Genomic DNA, 22,835 nt, shown 5'->3' with positions numbered 1-22,835 from the left:
CAGGAACTGGCCATGTTTTTTTTTTAACATTCTAGTAACCCAACCGAATCTGTCCTGGTCTCATAAATTGAGCCCAGAAAAGAGCTTAGACAATCACAACCGCAGTCAAACAGATTCAATGCAGCATTCTTTCAAAAACATCTTGCTAAATTAATGTCAAAGGCAATATGGACACTACAAGGGCCTTGATCTTCTTTTGAAAAAGTAAGGACACAAAGAATCAATAAAACCTGAAGACTAAGAAGAGCAGTCTCCAAATAAGAAAACTATTTTTGATCTGTATCTAAAGACAGATCATGATATCTTCTGGTTGGCCTTACATAGTTGGAGGTTGGAGGTTGTTTTCAAGATGTTCTCATTTTTTTTTTTTTTTTTTTTTTTTTAGAGTCAGATTCTCACTCTATTGCCCAGGCTGGAGTATAGTGGAGTGATCTTGGTTTACTGCAACCCCCACCTCCCAGGTTCAAGTGACTCTCCTGCCTCAGCCTCCCAAGCAGCTGAGATCACAGGCGCCCACCACCACGCCCAGCTAATTTTTGTATTTTTAGTAAAGACAGGGTTTCACCATGTTGGCTAGGCTAGTCTCGAACTCCTGACCTCAAGTGATCTGCCTGCCCCTGGCCCCCAAAGTGCTGAGATTACAGGTGTGAGCCATTGCTCCCAGCATCATTTTTTTTTTTTTTTTTTAAAATCATCAGCAACCACTTAACACCAGGTTTAATTATATATAACAAGGCTCCCTCAAGTTGCTATGTATACTTGAGGGATATACATAACCTATTAAAAAAAAATAACCCTATTATGATCCTGGTCAAAAATCAGTCTGTAACATGAGTGGAAGTAAAACAACAATGGTTCTATTTTCATTCACAGAAAATAAATCTTTCCATCTTCAAGTTGTGCTTGGATGAGCCCAAGAGAAAGGATACTTTCAGGTCATTACATATTCAACTCAAATAGGTCAATCACTTTAATAAATCAAAGAGGAGAATTAAGATGCAGTAATAGTAAATGAATACTAAAAATCAGCATACTTAATATACCAAATAAAATAAGTTATAAATCTCTAGAAAGGGACCCCATGCCAATGAATTTTAAAACAATTTGTTTCCCAAATATTATTGTTTCCTATGCAACCAGATCTGTACCAACAATTTTCTGGGATAATATACTCTATCTGCTATGGCAGATTAACACAATTGTATCCAACAGTTTCTTAGCAACTGCAGATGCTTTTAAAATCCCTTGGCTATACTCCTTATATATAGGACAATGGTTTCAGGTTTTTAAGAGTAGTGACGTTCAAGTCAACGTTTCATGAAGTTTAACCTAAATTTATTATGATTCACAGTTTCAATTCAGAGTTCTAGAAATTTTGAGTTGTTACAGTTTCAAATTCTGAAAGATTACCTCATTGCTGGAAATAATATGTGTAATGTTAAAGGAATGCTAGATGATAAAATTTTATCATTAATTAACAAATGAAACACACAAAGGTAAGGTGACCTTTTTTAGAGACCAATTTAAAGAATTAGTTGTAAACGTCTTCAATGCCAAAGTGTCAATTACTTTCTACTGATGTTTATTGATTTAGACATTTGGTTTCAAATGCTGTCATTGGTAAATTGCCTTTCTTCAGCTGTACACTTCAAAGTACAGTGACAAGCTGTATAGTGGATGTGGCTTCTCTTTTCTTCACTTACCTAGGTTTTGCCACATGCTGAAAATTTCACAACCCATTGTTACCCGCATGTCACCATATCTGAAATAGAAAAAAAAAAAAACAAACCTGATACAACACCTCCAGAACAAAGAAGTATTTGTGTGTCTTTAGGATACAAGCTGTCATTCTGAATTAAAAGGTAAGGAGTTTTTAATTAAAGATGTTTAATATACATTTCATGATGCCTCTAAGTCAAATCGTTATGTAAACCTTTTAGTAAAATAGATGTGTTTCATAATTTTTTGCATCTACAGAAATTTTGAATCCTGAAAGAGCCAGGTCAAAACAATGTGCAAACATGTTTAAAATATCACAGCGTCCAGAAAAGATTGCTTCTTGACCTCTTGGTCACTGGTTCTTCACTGTGTGATTTCCAGTTATGGCCATTCTGGTTTGTGAATCATTTGAACTAAATACTCTTTAAGAGGCAACATTTCTCACCTGATTTATACATTGATACTTACTTTTCTAACACCTTTTTCTTCTTGGAAGGTGTGAACATCTCTAACTGCAGACACAACTGGTTTATAAAAATGACTGCAAGGTAAAAGTAGGAATCCCAGATCTAAAACAAGAACAAGATATTTCAATACTATGGTGTTACAAACATATTGACAAATGAAGTGACACAGTATTTTGCATTTGCTTCCAAACTGGTAAGGCGATGAGGGTATAGCTGAAGTAAGATTGACCCTGAGTTGATAACAGTTGAACCGTCATAGGTGTTCATTATACTATTCTCTCTACTTTTACATATGCTTGACATTTTCTATAACAAAGAACTAAATAAATAATACCATTAATATCTAGGTATATATTACTCCAAAGGTATATTCCAGGTTTCACAAGCATTTTGGTATATGCTAAATGGTAGGTGTGTGGTTCCTCTTGTAATATGTCTGAGAATCTCCAAGAGGATATATTATAAGATGGATTTCTTTATTCCTGTGAGTTCATTTTTGGAACTCCTTTTAATGTACAACCTGTAAAAAATGCATACACTTCTTCAGATAGGCGAATTGCTTTAAATTCAGACATTATATAAAAATTCCCTGCCCAGACAAATCTTTTAAGTGTTCTTATACCAAAAAACAGAATCAGAAAGAGATCTGAATAAAGTTCCCTGAAATAAACTTAGCTAAATAAATAAATAAAGGACATAATGGAAGGAAATACTTCTCCTCTGATACCATGTAAAACTAAAGACAAATAACAAACCCGGAGAAATATGACACAGAATTAATATCTGTTATAGATGAAGAGCTTATACAAATAAAGAATATAATAAAACCCTAAGCAAAATAATGAATAAAAGTCAAGAACATAAAATTCACAAAATTATGAATTTTGGTCAATAACTTGTAACTAGTCAGTAAGTAATAACTAGTGAGAAATGCAAATTAAAGCAAACAGGATTTTTCTCTTTATCTGTCAAGAAAAAAATATCTTCCAGTGTTGGTGTAACTGCAGGAAAACAGGCAATCAAATATAATTGGTATAACCTTTCACTCAACAATTCCACTAATAAATATTTATCTAAAGAAATACTTAAGGTCCAGGCACAGTCTCATGCCTGTAATCCCAGCACTTTGGGAGGCTGAGGCAGGCAGATTACCTAAGGTCAGAAGTTTGACACCAGCCTGGCCAACATGGCAAAACCCCCTCTCTACTAAAAATACAAAAAAAAATTAGCTGGGCATGGTGGTATTTGCCTATAATCCCAGCTACTTGAGAGACTGAGGCAAGAGAACTGCTTGAACCTGGGAGGCGGACGGTGCAGTGAGCTGAGATCACTCCACTGCACTCCAGCCTGGGCAACAGAGTAGGACTCCATCTCAAAAAAAGAAAAGAAAAGAAAAAAAACCCAGAAACAAAAAAAGAACAAAAGAAATAATTAGGGATATATGCAAAGATTTATTTTATAAGCATGCATATAAAATGAGTAATTTATAAGAATGAAATATGAGGTTTTGATATACTATAAGCTATAATATAGACAAATATTATGTAACTATTAAAATTCCTTTTATTTGTGATTTTTGGTATTTTCTTATTTTCCAATAAGAAAATTTTATAAAAATGTTTAATATGAAAAATGTTATCGAAAACAGAATAAGAAACAAAGATGCCAATAACAAAGAACAATCATTTAGGAAAGAAAGCCAAGATAGGCACTGCTCATCTTTGTTTGACATTTATCATTTGCTATTTGAAAAATGGTATACCAAGAATTTGTAGGCACCCAGGCATATCACATTATGTTATAGATATACAGAGGGTTCTGCCTTAAACAATCCTACCAGTGTTTCATTTTTTTCTTCTCATTTATTCATTCTAAAAAATGGGAAGACAGAGAAATAAGAAACTAAAGAGTTAACTTTGTAAATGTTTTCTTCATATAAACTCCATTTCTAAAAAGTAAAAAAATTATGTTCAAAGTCCCCTTTGTCACAAACAGGGATCATATAGAAAAGAGCAGGAATTAAAATTTATAGTAACAATAAAAAACCATCTCCTTTTAGGCACTATGATTTCCCAGGTTGATAAGCATTATTACAGCCTTCATCTGTTCACAAACATAATGAAAACTGTTTTATTATTATTCATAGTTAAAACTAATATGGCCCAAGAAAATGTTAGGTAATTTCCTATAATACAATGCAATTATTTTAGCCCAAGCAGGAGAGTCAGCTAAATGAATGCTTACCTTATAATCAAAGTTTTCATTTAAGAAGTTCTTACGAAGTGCATCCGAGAGGTACAGAACTGTTGTAATGATAACACTAGTGATAAAAAAGGAAATGTCAAGGTGAAAACTTCATATTAGTGAAAATAATTTAGTATACAAGAATAAAAAGATATTAAAATAAAGTCTTCTTCAGTAGGCATTTGGAGCAATATTAAATAATTCATATTTGAAATAAAAAAGAGATACCAGGCAAAAAAAAGGGGAAGAAATCTATCACTGAAGTCAGGTCCTTTGTAAACTGATACACAGAAACATCTATGAAATTCATATGACTCAGACAGTAATACATTATTATCTTGATGTTTTGTAATGTTTTTTATTAATTTCCAAACAAAACAAAATGATTTACTACAAACATAACATTCCATATTTATTTGGTTTTGAGACAGGATCTTACTCTGTTGCCCAGGCTGGAATGCAGTGGCTTGATCATAGCTCACTGCAGCCTTGAACTCCTGGGCTCAAGTGATCCTCTTGATTCAGCCTTCCAAATAGCTGGGACTACAGGCACATGCTGCTGGGCCCAGCTAAGTGTTTTTTCAGGTTTTGTGAGACAGGGGTCTCCCTATGTTGACCAGGCTGGTCTTGAACTCCTGGCCTCAAGCTATCCTCCTGCCTAAGTGCTAGGATTACAGGAACACTTCATTCTGATGATCATAAAAGAAGACCACACTTTTTTAAACACAGAGGAAAAATGGAGCCCAAAGACAAAATGGATAGGAAAAAATAATAGAATATATTGAATTTATTTAGCCTTCTCTCTGTTCTCCCCTGTTTAAAGTGTTAGAGGGCATGCAAAAGCTATAGAAGGCAGTTTCCCTCTGTCAGGGTGACAAGATTTCCACTAAAGAAACAATTACAGACTGTGAAATTGTCTATAACCCAGTGCTAAGCTGTGTGAAACCGACAGAGTGTTAGAGACATTCAGAGAAAGGGCCATCTCCAGGGCAGGAGAAATCAGAAAAAGCCTGACTGAGGGAACAAATATAGCACAGGTAGCTCACTGGGGAGATAAAAAAAAAAAAGGATTTGGTGAGCATTCTTGGTTCGTTCTAGAGCTTTGCAATTTGTTCAAAATCTGCTAATTTTTACAACCAGAGGATAAATATTTAAAATTGAATGTATTTCCAGTTGGTTTACTTAATGTTTAATACAGCATTATACTGAAGCAAGATAAGCCACCCCCTGAGCTACTAATAACTGAGCACCAATATATACATTGTTGATATTTAAAATTTCTTTTGCCTTTTCTGAGATGCAAGTGTAATGAGTGCTATGATGTGATAAAGCCTCACTTTTCTTCATGGGATTTGGTATTGAAGGATGTAGTTATGTCATGTTAGGTAAAATGAAAAACAAAACAAAAGAAAGCAAAATACACTATCAACTTTGTACCTTGGTTATCTTGCTAACAGAGATTATATTTACTAATTAGAAAAATATAGTCTTTGAAATATATAAACATTCATTATTGTTATTTGCTGGGAAACTCACTATTACAGCTTTCTGGTGGGATAGGGAAACATTAACAAGGGTAGGTTGATGGTTCAATGTGGAAGTTCAAGGTAAAGAAAAGGAAAAACAACCACAATTTCATGGGCACCCACTCTACCATGAACAGGCAATGTTACATGCGTGTGCATTTTACATATGTCATGTGCACCTTTCAGTGAATCTTACTATGAAATTTAGCTATAAGAAAAACCTACAAGATTGAGAAGTCTTGTGGTTTCTTCAGTCCCCTAAATGGCAGATATCATCAGTGAAAGTCATTTCAAAGAGATACATCACCTGCCAATGATGGTATAATGTGGCAATTTCCCAAAGACACTGGAGAAACCAATAATAATTGAAGACATCATTGATGTTCCAAAGTATTTTACTTAAGTTTTACTATAAGAAAGTGAAACTGAATCATCAGAAAATGAAAGGCTATCAGGCAAGGAAGTTGTTCTTGCCTAGCATCTAATAAGATCATTGGACTTCTAAATTTAAAGAAGAAAAACCTGTATCCTTAACATGTAGTTATAAGCACAAACTTTCTGCTTTGATGTTCAACAGAGAAATACACACAGTCCCCCTACACCTGAGTTTTACATTAAAAATCACCTTGTGGCCCACAGTTTCAGCTTAAATTGATGTTCAGACACAATACCTCTGGTTTAGTGAAATATGCCATATCTGAATTTAGACTACCAGGCCAAATGTCACAGAAAGAAGGAAATAAACTCAATTTTCCAAGGGAGAGAGAGGTTATTCCAGGGCAAGGTTTACCAAATTGTTGTTTACATAGTGGATCCCAAACAAAGAATAAATATTTGTGGCTTTCTGAAGTACACTTGCTGGTAAACAACATGGAACCTCTGTGGCCTTACTCTAGAACAGTGGCTCTCAACCTACCCTGTGCCCTAGAGTCACCAGGGAGCTTTTAAAATATGGATGTCTGGATCACATCCCCAGAGACTAATGATTGCTCTGGGCTACAACCAGAACATCAGGACTGTCAAAGCTCCCAAGTGATTCCTATGGTGTACCCAAAGCTGAGAACCACTGCTCTACCTTACAGCAGTGCTTCTCAAACTTTAACAGGTACCTGGTTATCTAGTTAAAGTGCAGATGATCCAGCAACCCTGGAGTGGGACTAGAGATTCTGCATTTCTAACAAGCTCTAGTGGATGCTAATGCTGTTGGTTTGCAACCACCTGTGGAAGAACTAGGCTCTGGAGCGGCCCAAGTCAGAAATAACATTCCTGCAAATTCTGCTTCACCATTCTCCCAACTTCTGAAATTTTAGGCAGATTTGTATGGGACCTCTTTCATAGGGGTCCTGCAGTTCTTATTTCTAGATTTAACACCACACCCTCTTACCAGGGTTGCTTTACCATTAGGCAGAAAGAGGCACAGGGCATAGGGCCTGTGAGCCTTTCAGGGACTCTGGAAAACTTTGAGACCTGAAAGAATGTTATGAAACCAAACTGAAACTGCAAAATAAAAAGTAAAAATGATGAATAATTACATGTTCACAGAAAGTGACACGATGACTTTCATTAATTGCCAATTTTAATATTTATGCAATTTAAAATTATTGATTACTTTTTATAATTTTATAATTCCTAAATATAGTATACACAAATGCTGAGAAATCACAGCCAATCAAAATTAAATTATTTTACTTAGTAAGCTAATGAGTAAGAAGCAAATATAAAAAGTACTTTTAATTTTTTTCTTCAGCAAAATTATATCTAATGTGGCATGTGGGTCTATTTAATGTTTGATAGAAGTAGGGCTTCCAAAAATATGACTGCCCAAGGCTAGAAAGACCTTAAAATGACGATTGAAATGCTTTTCTTTCATACCTATAACATTCACCCAAGCTGCCAAGAGTTCCCAGAGCTTTCTGTGGTAACTCGTCACTGAGGCCATTTCCTGACACACAGGTCCCAAAGCCAGCCAGGGCTTATTGCTCCTTCATTTTAGTAGATACCTGTGGAGTTTAGGGACCTTTCTTTACTCATTTCAATTTATCCAAAACTACGTGGCTTCTCTGGTTTCATTCTTTCACTCTGGTGTTAGTGAAATATGACAGTATCTGAAATTTAGACTATCAGGCCAAATGTCACAGAAAGTTGGTAACAAACTCAATTTTCCAAAGGACAGAGAGGTTATTCTATGGCAAGGGTTACCAAATTGTTGTTTATATGGTAGATCCCAAACACAGAAAAAATATGGAGTATTAAATATTTCAGTATGGAGTATTAAAAATCTCAGTGCTCCAACTCAATAGTCAAAAAAGATTTTCAATCTTCTACCACAAATGGCCGAATTGCTAATTTCTTCCTCTTTCTCTTTCTTTTCTTTCTTTCTCTCTTTCTTTCCCTCCCTCCCTCCCTCTCTCCCCTTTCTTCCTTACCTTCCTCCCTCCCTTCCTTCTTTCCTTCCTTCCTTCCTCCCTCCCTCTCTTTCTCTCTTTCCTTCTTTCTTTTTCTTATTTCTTTCTTTCCCTCCCTTCCTCCTTCCCTCCCTCCCTTCTTTCTTTTCCTCTTTCTTTCCAGATGGTGTCACCCAGGCTGGAGTGCAGTGGCCTGATCTCATCTCACTGCAACCTCCACCTCCCGGGTTCAAGTGATTCTCTTACCTCAGCCTTTCAAGTAGCTACAATTACAGGCAACCACCACTGCGCCCAGTTAATGTTTGTATTTTTAATAGAGATGGGATTTCACCATGTTGGCCAGGGTGGTCTCAAACTCTTGACCTCAAGTGATCTGCCAGCTTCGGCCCCACAGTGCCTGGCCCAAATTACTGATTTCTGCCACATCAATGGATGCACTAGGATCATTTTTGACAATCATAATCTACAGGAACAGCATGATAAAACTTATGTGTAAAAGAGAAACTAGTATACAGGGAATCAAAGTTATTGCTTTATGGTTTTCCAGTTGCCATCTCATTTTGAGCTTAAGAAATAACTTTAAGTAACCTTATTTCTCCCTCTCCCTCTCACCTGGGAAAGCTTATCTCCCATAATTTGTTTTTTTGTTTGAAAATTATTCCAGTTTCATAATCTGCTCAAGCATAAGCCCATCTCCAAAAATCATACATGGACTGAGCGAAACACCTTTGTGGATAAATTGAGTCTTGACAATATTGATGTTTATACAATGAAAAACTAAGGAAATCTAAATCTATGGTCCAACAATTTCCCTACAACCTGGTGGATTAATTGGGGCAGCAGAAATCAACACAAAGACATGCAGGGGAGAAGAAATTCCTGGATAACCAATGTGGGAATGCATCTAAACTAGTGGTTCTCAAACTTCAGCATGCATGAAAATCAACCAAAGGATGCTTAAGACCTCACTACCTATGGCTTGGGTGGTTTGCATCCAGGCCCAACCAGGCGATTCTGATGCACGTAGTCATCCTTATTCTGAGGACTGGTGTTACACACGAAGAGAAGATTAAGGGCTGGAACTTAGAGAGCAATAGCATCTGGGAATTTGGCCCTGTTTACCACTGCATCCACAAGGGCAGAGACTAGTAAGTGTGTGTTAAATGACTGTAGCCTCATGACAACATTTGAGTCTATGCTTTGTTATACTGATTTGCCATTTTAGGTGACTCTAAAATGTGAAGCTTGTAAAACTTTTAATTTTCCTTATAGCTATTTTGAACAGACTGAAATTAGACAGGCAAAGCTGATCCAAGTGGAGGGCACAGAATCAGCCAAAGTAGGGAAGCAGAGAAAGGAGTGATTTTGCTTTCAGTCAATGAGGCACGCAGTGTGGATGAAGCAAAAAGTGGAAAAGGATTTACATGGAGTGATTTTTCAAACCCTTTTGACCAGTACTCCACTGGGCAGTAATGGTGGAAAATCACTCATATGACAACAGCCTTTGTTTTGACCTTTTAGGCTTAAATCCTAAGAAAGCCTTTCCTTCACGCATTCATTCTCTCTACCAACTCCTCACAACTCACCTGGAGGAGATGAATTGTGCAAGCAATTCTTGTGCCAATATTTGCTATCTATTCAAGTTTGGCACATTCAGCATAGTAATATATAGTTTCGATAAAAAATAAATATCTATTCTCTCCCTGAACAGTAAAATCCTTTAAGGACAACTACACTTAATAAAAAAAGCCAAAAACAAAACAATAAAACAAAGCTGTGTCAATGGATGCTACGCAGATCAGCTACTCCACCACTCAGGGTCGGTAATGCATATTCCGCCTTCCTTCCTGTTACTATGGATAAACTGTCAATGCTCCTAGCTTTCTTTGTGTGCAGTAGATCAATGCTGCTCTAAGTGTGGGAAGCTTCCTGCCTTGAGAAAAGTCTTATCACAAAAAAAAAAAAAACAGTTTAATTAAACTGCATGCTTATACTGTGATTTATTTTTAGGTGCAAGCTTGTCATGGACAGGTAGCAGAGAGTTCTCGGGCAGGCATACGTAGCAACCTTGCATGCAATCCCATCCCTGCTTGCCCAAGGACATTGTTCTTTTAATTATCCCTGTTTTCTTTAGCACCAATATTTCTGTCTTTTACTAACAGGGCCATTTCTATTAGTAACTCAACTTGCTGTAATAACCCACATTCTAAAAAGAATCCCAGTCCTCCCGTCTCCTTCCAGATATAGCCCTGTTTCTCTGCTCCCTTTGGTAGTAAAACTCCTCCTGTAATTACTGTTTTCAGTTTCGCAACTCCTGTTCACTCTTGAAGTCACTCTAATCAGGTGTTCCTTTTTACCACTCCAGTGAAACACTTGTCATGGTCACCAATATCTACCATGCTGCCAAATCCCAGGACCAATTGTCTGTCCACATCACCACCAGCCTCCCAGCAACTCTAGATACTGCTTCCTCCTTGAAATGCTTTCTGCTCAGCATATCGCACTCTGCTGGTTCTCATCTTACGTCACAGGCTGCTCTTTTTCAGTCTTCTTCACTGGATACTTTTCCGCTTCTTGACCTTTAAAATGTTGGCATGCCCCGGGGCTCAGCCCTGTCTTTTTCTCTTTTCAGTCTATACTTTCTTCCTCAGTGCTCTTGTTCAATTCCAAGGCTTCAAATCCTAACCACATGCTGAGGAGCCTAAATGTACATGTCCAGCCCCAACGTCATCCCTGAGCTCCACACGAGCATGCCTAGCTTTCCCTTTTACATCTCCACTTGGATATCCAACACACCTCAAACTTATGTTCAATTTGGCATTCTTCACTCCTCTCACCCCCAATGCTACGCCTCTCTCCATATTTTCCACCTAGGTGAATGGCACCACAATTCATCCTTTTGCTTGGGCCAAGCATCTAAGGAACATCTTCCATTACTTTTCTTCTCTCCCACCCACACCCAGTCACTTGCAAGTCTTATCATCCTCATCTCCAAACCAATCTTCTCGTTACCTTCATTGCTATCCAATGATGTCCAAGCCATCATCAGCATCTCTTACCTGGATGGCTTCAGTTTCAGTTCCTAACCGGTTCTTTCTGGTTTCTCTTTGGTCTCTCTATATCAATATCTAGGCTCCGTCTTCCCCCACCAACCTCGTCTTTACTGGTTCCTTCCCTCCTCACATTTCAGCCATACTAACAGTCTTTCAGTTCTTCGAGTGTACCACATTTACTCTGACCACAGGGCCTTTGTATCTACTATTCCTACTGATAGAATCATTCTTCCTTCGCCGTTTTTCACCCCCTGCTTAGCTTTCAGTTCAAGCTTCACTCCTTCATGAAAGTCCCTCCTATTCTAGTCCAGAACAATGTTCATTTCATAACACTTTCATGGACCTGTGCTCTTTGTCTTTATACTACTTATTTACACATTAGGCACTGGAAAACATTGGCTGAATAGATGGGTCAGTAAATGAATGGATGTCCTAAGAAACTTTGATTTAACCAATTGTTTTTTGGCTACGTAGATCTCAAAACCCAAGTTGGTTAATGTATGATATGTTTGAGGCCAACATGCACACAAGATAACCAAAATAAAGACCTGAAATGTCAACTGAAGAAAGAGGGAGTTTTTACTTTCCTCAGTAAGCAAGCGTGTTATAAGATTTTTCTTCTTGGAAATATGTATAAAGCTGTGACTTTATTTTTGTACTTTATTTCACAATGTGTATGGGAAGGGGGTGGAGAGAAGCTTGTCTCAAAGTGTCCTGTATTTTTGGTACTTAATTTTCATCCTCCTTATGTTCCTTCTTTCTTAGATTGAGCAGTTGTTCTCATCAGAAACATCTACGAGGAACTTACGGGGGGTCATGAGACAGCTCTGCAGCAAGCAGGGAAGAGAAGAAATGCTTCTTGCCCTTGCAGAGCTGTGAGAGGGCACACTTGATATGTCATGCAATATTAGGGATGCAGGTAGAAAAAAACGAAGAACCACATAAATCACCAGGTATGTGGTCTCAGCCTCTGACACAGCGTCACATAAAGCAGGAAAGCTACAAGATTTGGAACAACACAGCTTATAGATGAAAGTTGGAGGCATTTAATTTACTTGAAAACACAGGCAGAAAGGATCGACACATAAAAGAACATTCATTTTGAGAGATGAGCAAATTCAATTGAGTTCAAGGGTAGGGCAATGGTGACTCCTCAGCCACTTGCTAGGCACATGACTGTGTTAATAAAAGTGGGAGTTTGGGTTAAAATGCCCCTTTGAGAGGCCCTGAAGAACTGTTTGTCTAAGAAAGTTGAAACTATGGAAGAAAAGGTGGTCAACTTCAGAGACGTAGATTTAACTGCTGCAACTTGCTTCAACGTGGTTTAGCCAAGCGGAAACTTTTCTCCTGAGTGTATGCTCTTTAACATATTTAAGATGTCTTAGACATCTTTCAGAAATCTACTTTGCTACCAGTATTATACAGGTTAATATTTTCCATAAAGCACAAATAGTGGAGGGCTAATTTTTGGACTACACTGCACTTATGAAGCAGAGCAAACCTCATCTGCTTTCATGACTTGAATGGAGGAGAATGGTTAGAGACTCTTAAACGAGGAGAGGAGAGGAAAGAAGAGGCAAGAGCAAGAGCATACAGCAGACTGGCTGCTCCAACTTGGCAGTGGTCTCACTAGACCCTGGAGTCCTGTCCATGAATGGAGTTGGACTTGCAGCCACCAGGCAATGCCACTGGAGAGGCAGTGCCAGGCTCCTACCAGCACTCACATGGTTGGCAATGGAATGAAATCACCACATTTAGCAAGAGCTGATGGCACTTTTCTTGGGTTTGCTATGGGAGTAACCTTCTGTTTAAATGTATTACATAGAGCTCATCTCTAACAAAATGATGTTTCTATTTGGTTAACACTGGAAATGAAAATTCTAAAACAGTGTGTGTTTACTCAAAAGTAGAATCTATACTTCTCAGACTGCTATCCACTTGTGTGACCGTAAAGTCTTTATAATTGGAGTAAAGATGGGGCAGAGAGAGGCAGTATTTAATATCAAGAAGCCACACTGTTGTCACAATTTTCAGCAAGCTTAAGCAGAAAATGTGTATGTAAGGAACAAAATGTCAATGTTACTTTCAGTGTGAATTTCTACCACTGAAATTTTAATTCAATCCAAAATATGCCTCTGCACATGAGTCAGAAGAATGACCGAGAACTGATGCTAGTGATGATGATGTTCACCACTTGGACCTCTTCCCATCTGGCTCCCTGGATCACCTCACAGCCCTTCCCTGGTACCCAGAATGTTTGCTTTTCGGTTATACGGCCAGATGCAAGAGCAAAAACTTCCACCTAAATCTGTAGCATGTGGACATCCAAATGAATAGATATTTCATTCTACTCATAGATATCAAATTAAATATGTTAAATTTTAAAGGGAGCTATTTTAGCAGTCTCAATTAGTCTTCAAAATGGAAAAGCTGCTTCTGTACTTATGTAAAATATAAAATGCTATGTTATACTATTTGTTGCTTCACAAAGTTTTTAACACATCATTTTAACACCTCCAAGTCTATAAATGTATACTGCAGCAGAAGCCATATTGAGCATATATAATCAAAATTGAATTCCATATTCCTGCAGCTCTCGCCACCACCAAAGCTTGCCATCTGGAGAAAACACTGGGCGACCGTGGCCTATGGATAGATGCTTAGAGGATCCAACCTTCATCCTGAGCATGAGGGAGTTGGCATTTGGAAAAGAGGAAGAAGGGGAAGCAGGCAAATGTGGGGTTGGAGAGTGAGAAAGCTAATGAAATAGAATAAATAACAAGCTTGGAAGTGAAGGTCAGGCCAGTTTCCTAGAGCGCTTTTCCATTCTGTATCCCGAGACTATGGAGACAGGGAGTAGAGAGAGCAGATAAATTCATGACACTGTCTTCTCTGGGATCAGACCCTGCCATTCCGACTGCCCTAATATCTCTTCCTGGCTCCTCTCTCTTCTAGTATTGTTCTCAGATCGTGCTGAATATGCTTAATATAAACTAACTTTATCATCTCCTAGAGATTCTAATATCAACTTTTGGTCAATAACCTCCCAAATGCCTGTATTTTGTTCTGAAGTTTCCTGAGAGCAATATTTTCAGCTCTCTATTGGCGAAACCAATTGGGTGAATAAAAAGAACTTTAATCTCCATGTGTCCAACTCAAGGGTCATGTCTTATTCCCAGTGTCGAGCAAATGGCAGATGCTTAATGTATGTCTTTTGTTAAGAAGAATTAAGAAAAATCAGAAATGACTCAAATGTCTAGTAACAGAGCATTGGTTAAATAAACTATGGTATGGCCATTAAGTGGAATATTATTCAGTTGTAAAGGAAAATACATAAAACAATAAGAGCTTTCGGCTGGGCGCGGTGGCTCATGCCTGTAATCCCAGCACTTTGGGAGGCTGAGGCGGGCAGATCACCTGAGGTCAGGAATTCAAGACCAGTCTGGCCCACATGGTGAAACCCCATCTCTACTAAAAATACAAAAATTAGCAGGGCGTGGTGGCACATGCCTGTAATCCCCATTACTCAAGAGGCCGAGGCAGGAGAATCGCTTGAACCTGGGAGGTGGAAGTTGCAGTAAGCCAAGACTTCACTATTGCACTCAAACCTGGGCAACAAGAGTGAAGCTCCATCTCAAAAATAAATAGATAGATAGATAGATAGACAGCTTTCTTTCTATCTATTAATTTGGAAAGACTGCCAGGATTTCTAAGAGTAAGAGCATTGTACAGAACGGTATGTATATGACACTACCTGCTGGCCTCTGCATAAAGGAACACCAGAAGGATATGTAAAAAACAAAGATAAGTGGTTATATAGCCTAGGGGTAGAGGGTCAATGGGAATAGAGCTTCTCAATGCATATGCTATTATGTTGTTTACATTTTGAATGATGTTAATATATACAAAGGAAACGATAATTCAAAACAAATGTCGATAATTTTTTTAAAGACTTAATTCAGAAGCAAAAAAACCACACCACCACCAGTTCAAACTTGAGATCAAATGAAAAAGATCATTTTGTACTCTCTTCTTCCTCTATACATTGAGTTGCAAGTATCAACTTAAATGTCTTACTTGTTAGCAACCAAGCGCATAACAGTCCAGTCCTTTGGAAACATCTCTGGGCGTATCAATATTCGGAATACAGTAAATATCTGCAGCAGGAAATCCTTGGATAAGGAGAAAATAGATCATTTTATTGGTTTATGGTGACTGTTGGCATACATACACACATACACACTGAGTACTGCTGTTACCATTTCCATTGGCTTCTAGAGAAGATAGCCACAGTTTAATAGTTTGCCCAAGGGAAGGATTCATGACCCTTCCAATTCTCAGCACTCACACCCACCCAAATGTTTTCTTTTCTTTCTTGGGCACAGTGAAAATGAGTTTTTATTTCTTTTCACAAATTCTAACAATTTAGGGTTTTGAAAATCAAGTGGAAAACTTGTAACAGAATATTAACAGGGAAACAAATACCCTTTCTTCTATTATAGTGTCTTAAACATCAGAACTTTTCAATCCAAGAGAACAATGAACAGTCCTCAATCTGCTTTCCCTTAAGTGGGTGTCAAAATTTAGAAAGTTATGCTCATCAAAAAGCATCTCATACAAAAACCTATTTTTCTTACAGGGCATTTTTGAGAGGCAGTACTAATGGAATGTATGCAGGTTTATAGAATTTGAGTGAATTTTCTAGAGTATGCCATGCAGAATACATTCAAATGAGGATGTGTGCTAAATCAAGCCCAGTGAGGAGCGCTTAGTAGTTATGAGAGTATCAATATATTCCTCACAAAGATGACATGCCAGATGGCAGTAATATTTACTGAGATGTTATCTTTAAATTGATCACCTGAAAATACTCTTGACAAGAAGCTATCACCAGACATGGAAATATCTCTGCTCTAAACATTGCAAGAGATAGGGTCAAATGCAGTATAGCACATGATACTTAAAGTGGAATCAAGGAGTTAACATACTACACACAATGAATGAAATGAGCTTTCCCTACTCAAAAAGGATTGGCTCAATCTAGCTTTAATTAAGATTAATTAACTAGAAAACTTAAAGAGCTTTTTGAAACCTAAGTGATTCTAGGAAAATATATTTCTTTAACAATCTGATTGAAGGTAACGATATGGTGTTGCTTCAAAAATAAAAAGCAACCCCAAACACAAGAGTTTTATTTATCAAATCCAACAACACACTATGATAAACATGTAAGCTGCTTGAATGTAAGATTATGATTGTCACTCATGTCAGAAGACAGAAAGAATCTAAAAACTGAAAACCATGTGGTCGCTTTATTTTCTTTTTATATACTCTAACAACTTCAATCAAGCCCATAAATATTTTGACACGAATTTATTTTAGCTTCTTTGGCATCAACACACATACACTGATATATAGCATGCACCATGTGGAAACATGCCCACTAGGTCATCCATCTTTAAATGACTAGACAGAGCTCCAGAATCACTGCAAGCAGGGTTTCCCAAATGTATTTCACTGTAGGTCAGGTAATTTTGGGAAACGCTTCACATTCTAGCTCTCTCAGGAGAGTAGGTCATTAGCTTACTAAAACTGTGAGAAATCCTTTCTAATGCATTTCTGAAACTTATTTTAATGGTTTCTCAGTTGAGCCTCTTGAGTTACTCAGACATGAATATATACATCACATACACTATATATTATACTATAATAGGTATTATATAATATATACTATATATACATATATGTATAATATATACTATATATACATATATGTATAATATATACTATAATATATAAGTATATATTTTATATAGCATATATGATATATGCTATATATTATATATAGTATATTATATATATATATTATCCCTGCAAAAATGGTTTGTGCATCTATCTTTAAAGAGTTATATCGCACTTCAGTTTCCTATCTTGTTGCATTTGCTTAGATAGGTATGAAAGTCATGAAAGTGGGGATTCTTTGGCTTTATAGTCTACAATTAGCTAGGAATAGTATAAATAAATTCTAAAATGCTGAAGTTTTACCTTCTTGCCTCAACAGCTGTAACAGAATTGGAAACTGGAAGCGGTACTCTTAATGGCAGCGGCGGTGTGTATGTATGTGTGCATGTGGTATGTGGGGTGGGGGACTATGCTGTCAGTTGCAGGGAGAAAAAGTATTCACTGAAAAGCTTGGCTATAGGAGGAAAAATATCTATCTTAGCAGCTAGCAACTTCAGTTATTCTTTTGTAGTGCTGGAGACCAAGGAAACATTATTGCAGGTGGAGGAGTTGGGGATAGAGGACCTGTTTCTGCGCTCTCTCATTTTCCTAGTCCCATTTATCTCCCACAAGAAAAGGCTGTGGCAGCATGTGACATTGCCAATGCCTGTGAATTGACATAAATCTTTTTTTCCCCCAAGAAAACATTTCAGTGTCTCAAGTAGCTTTCTACAGTGTCCACTGAAGCTTCATTGACAATTATGAAACCAAACACATTCAACAGTAGAAATCTTACAAGAAAAAAAAAAGAGCATAATAACGAGAATCAGAAAACCTAGATTTTAAATCCTGGCTATGCAATTAACTAGCTCAATGACCTTGGCAATTTATTTAACCTCTCTGGAAGCGAGTTCTCATACTTGTAAAATGTGGGGGCTTTGAAGTCTCTTGCAATTAGAGGAGATTAAAAAAAAATCAGTATGGTCATTTAGTTATTCAAAAGGCATCTCCACATTTTTCTTATTTCTAAAATGTAGGCAAACGTTTCATCACATCACATAACACAAATACCTTCCATTTTAGTACTGACATGTAATTTAGTTCAGCAAGTCTTTGTCTACTGCCATGCAACAGGGTTTATTCCAAAGTCAATTCCAATATTTAAAAGCAATATAACTTCAATGCTAGATTCTTTAATATTTCCGTCCCTCCTACCCAAAACACAGTGGCATTTCCTTGACCGTCCTCTTCAAGTACTTTTCAACTCTGGTCATTTCACCAAATATGTGTTTTTGCATAGATAGATGTGGTTATTTTGCACATACAACTAAGTAAGATAATTCTTTTTATAATTCAAAAAAGAACATTGCCATGCCTATAATACTCCTGCTTGGACAGCACAAAGAAGTAAGTGTTTCATATGCTACCATTTAAAGCCTGGCAGCATGGGAGCAGTCTCTCAATGTGGTCACTTAACCACGTTGCATTATTTCCATGGTTAAACTGTATTATTAGTATTCTTCAAATCAGAGTTCAAAGAAATAGGAGGGTGTTACTTTATAGAAGTATTTTTTTCTGCCGAGGTCCAAGTAAGAGAGAGGTTCAAGTAAGAAAGTTATTGGGACAGTCTTCCAAAGCAATAAAAAGTCCTATATTTTACTATAAAACAAAGTAGGAACAGTTGCTATGATTTTAGAAATGATCACTAACATGTACTGATTTATAAATACCGGGTGCTTTACTGTGTGCCAGGCACCACGCTAGATGCTGGGGACACCTGGTAAGGTAAGAAACATTCTCTTATTTATTCATGCAGCAGGCGTTTATGGAGTGTCTGGAATATACCACACAATAGTAAGTAGGTTAAATGTGCTCTTTGCTTTCATGGAGTTTACAGTTTAGTGGGAGAGATGAATGTTAATCTAAAAACCACGCAGGTGCATGCATGCTTTGCAAAGATGGATAAGTCTGAAGGTCAGGTATTCCACCCAGAAGGAACAACACCTGTAGGCTGCAGAGGCAAGAGAGAGCACAGGGTTGCCTGGACTACAAGGGGCAGTGGGAAGACATAGGGCTGAAAGATAAATAGGGATAAATAAATGATAAGCAAATCTAACTTTTTCCATGGTAAGAAGTTTGGACATTTATCCTGAAGGCACTGTGGAGACACTGAGGGGTTTTATGTAGATGTTTGAGAGAGCCAAACATGTGCTTTAGATTTTCTAACTGTACCACATAAAAATTGTTTTCTGCTTACATATGATGCTATGGTATTAAGGAAGGCACAAGACAAAATTAGCTTAAAAAATGTGGTACATCTATACTACTATGCAGCCCCAAAAAGAACAAAATCACGTCCTTTGCCGCCACACGGATGCAGCTAGAGGCCTTCATCCTATGTGAGTAAACACAGAAACAGAAAACCAAATACTGTGTTCTCACTTATAAGTGAGAGCTAATCATTGGATCCCCAGTGACATAAAGATGGGGACAACAGACATGGTGGACTGCAAAAGAAGGGAGGGAGGGTGAAAGAAAAGGGCTGAAAAACTGCCTATTGGGTACCATGTTCATTATTTGGATGATGGACTCAATTGAAGCCCAAATGTCAGCATCACACAATATGCTCATTAACAAACCTGCACATGTACCCCTAAATCTAAAATATTTTTAAAAAGAGAAGGGCACAAGACAAAAATTAGGTTTGTGAAACAGAATTGGCAAGACACAGAGAGATGAACCCTGAGTCTATGAAACATGAGATAAGATATCCGTAAAATAAAGCATCATGAGGCTGGTACACAGATTAGGGCATTTTCATCTTACTTCAAGCACAATGAACAGGACAGACCCTCAGCCTATAATCAAATGTAATTTAAAACATTTGCCACAAATTTCAAATGTGCAATACCCTTGGTGTGAGGCTTGAATTCAATCAATGGGTGTTAATAATCATTATCACATTGAAATTTATATTCTTAAAATGGAATCTTTTAAGTGTAGTATGCAAATAACTCCCAAATGATCTTCAATCTTTTAGAGCTAAATAACCATTTTTCTGTAATCAATATATTTAAATTAAGGTAAGTCAAAATAATTGTACTGAAAATCTTTTGAAGCAGGCAGAAATATTAAGAGCATACATTCCTTCAACAAAGATTTAATGTTCCAGGTTCTGCGCTTAGGACACAAAGACGTGGTCTCTACTCTCAAGGAGCCCACAGTCATAAAAAACACAAGGAAATGGCAAATACTGAAAGTACATTGTTGCATGCTATCAGAGAGGGAGGACTGTATCCTGTGAAGGCTTCATCAAGAAGGTGATACCTGAGCTGGATTTTGTAGGGTGAACTGAATCAGAGAAGGGATTAATAGGGGTACATATTAGGCAATCGAAGTGAGGTGGTGGTAGAATGGGCATTAAAGATAGAAAAAAAAATGATTCATAGGAATAAAAAATTACGTATTTGGTTTTTAAGGAATGTAATAGTTTTGAGTGACTGAAAGGTATTTAGAAGGGGGTAGAGGATAATGTGGTTGGAAGATAAACTGAGGATAGAAACAACATAATAAGGAGATTGGACTTTGTCCTGTAGGGAATGGGAAGTATTCAGAGTTTTAAAGTTGGATTGAGGCCTGATCAGATATAATTTCTGAAAGCTGGTGAGACAGTATATAGGAGACAATGCAGAGTTATAATTGTGCTGCATTTAACTTCCAGGTCATGTATAATCTTGTGCTTATAGCAAGATCCCCAGAGTTCTATGAGAAGTCATAATCAACAAAGCACAGGAGTCTCACTGCTGCATGTATATGAAATGCCAAGGATATGGACAAAACTGTAGCCTCCAGGACAAGGTGGGTGCATAATGAAACATTACTGACGAAAGAAGGAGGAAGAAAATCTTAATCACTACCTAGAGTTTACTTTTGTTCATTTTTACATAATGTTATATTCTAGAGAAGGAAAAAAGTAAACAATACAGAGTACCAGCCCTCAGGTCTTTGTTCTCACACACTTGTGTTCTGACACTGTGACTCACGCCTCTCACACACAAGAAGGAACTGAGAAGCGAGACACTGCACAAGAAGCCAGAAGCTACTTCAACAGTAACCCTGGAGGCAGGCATCCAGGCTCTTCAGGCATAAATGGAGTTGAAAGACCATTAGCTTAGTAGATACTTGACAGCTACATACTTTTAGAATTCATTCGGATTTATAGAACCATTGGGAAATGCTAAGACAAACCTTATTTTTCTTTGAATTGGTAAAAAGGAAAAAGCAACATTAGGAATAAAGAACAATATGAATATTCATTTGAAAAATATCAATATATAATTGGTCAAGTATCAATTAAAACATAAAATGTGTACATCCTACGATCCAACAACTGTACTTCTAGGAATTTATTCTACAGCAATATGGGTACAACTCCATAGAAAGAGGCATATCAAGATGTTGACTGCAAGACCCATGGTAACGGCAGAAATCAGAAACAATTAAATTATGTAGCATCCATATAATGAGATTCAGAAGAATGAGGGAGTGGATTATATAATATCTATGAGATATTATCATGTAAAAAAGTATAGGTCAACATAAATAGTATGATTCCATAAAAAATGTGTGTGTATATATATATATAGTATACAAAACAGTCTACAAGGTTATGCCTTTAGGTGTTAACAGCAGTTACCTCTGGAGATTAGGATATGTTGGGGATTGAGGGGAGGGTAAATATACTTTATCACTTTTTAAAACAGTAGGGTTATGGGGAATTTTTGGTGTCTAATTTCAATATCACTTATATTTTTCCATTAAATATCACCCTGTGAATTGTACTTTACCTGTTATTTACTTTCTAACCTAAAGGTACATACAAAACCCCAAATAACTCTCCTTCTATTAATCTGGCCTTTCTCAGCCATCTCCATTCTATGACTAGAACTGCCTTATTATCTTTAAAGAGCTGACAATTGAAATTTTATATAATTTGATAGAAAAGATTTTGGCTTAAAAAAGTTTATTAAAGTTTAGAGAAAAGCTGAGTTTAGCTGCCTGAGCAAAGAGCTCAGGATGTTAATAGAATTCCTAGCACTCCCATTTACTTGAGAACAATAATAGCATCAGTCAATCTTCATGGCGGGGGAGGCGGGGAGAGGATGAAATGTGGGTTAAGTACCACATCTGGCTCCTGGCTGTGGGATGGGGGTGAGGAGGCGTAACTGTTAGCCAGTATCATTGCAGTTTATACATATAATGCTTATTTATCAGAACAATTTAGATGGCCTTAATAGCAGATTTTTATTAGTCTTGATATCCCGAATGTCTAACCAAGATGCTCAATAAATGTTTGTTGAATCAACAATTGATATCTTTAATAAAATAATGGGCGCCTACTTCATGGGGTCTTTTTGAGGGTTACAATGGGTTAATATTAATCGACTGCTTAGAACAGTGCCTGGTACATACTAAATTGCACATAAAATGCTTGTTGTTTAGAGGTTTTCACTTCCTTTACTATCAAAACCCAAAAATAGTCTAAAATGTTTTGGTCTTACAATCCATTTGGCAGCAAAACCTGACCAGAATGATTTATAGTCTTTATTTATCCCATATGGAGTGAATATTTTGGATCACTCCAGATTTTATTGGAGGCGCTATATATGTACCATATTATCTTTATGAAATCATAAAAAT

General features: G+C 37.1%; 1 protein-coding gene across 4 annotated transcripts in view; it reads right to left on the bottom strand.

Annotated features, from left to right (window-relative positions):
• Positions 1–22,835, bottom strand: part of DOCK4 (dedicator of cytokinesis 4) — a 483,746-nt gene that overhangs the window by 80,987 nt on the left and 379,924 nt on the right. For all 4 annotated transcript variants that reach the window (XM_032275667.1, XM_032275665.1, XM_032275666.1 and 1 more), the window contains exons 27-30: positions 15,492–15,586; positions 4,431–4,506; positions 2,188–2,288; positions 1,704–1,762 (exon numbers count right to left, since the gene is read on the bottom strand). In XM_032275667.1, the coding sequence (XP_032131558.1) occupies positions 1,704–1,762; positions 2,188–2,288; positions 4,431–4,506; positions 15,492–15,586 (331 nt within the window). The remainder of the gene's footprint in view (positions 1–1,703; positions 1,763–2,187; positions 2,289–4,430; positions 4,507–15,491; positions 15,587–22,835) is intronic.

This window comes from Sapajus apella, unplaced genomic scaffold, assembly GCF_009761245.1.
Source record: "Sapajus apella isolate SASKATOON/1434 unplaced genomic scaffold, GSC_monkey_1.0 scaffold7, whole genome shotgun sequence".
Classification (NCBI taxonomy): domain Eukaryota; kingdom Metazoa; phylum Chordata; class Mammalia; order Primates; family Cebidae; genus Sapajus; species Sapajus apella.
This window is presented reverse-complemented; position numbering and strand designations above follow the sequence as displayed.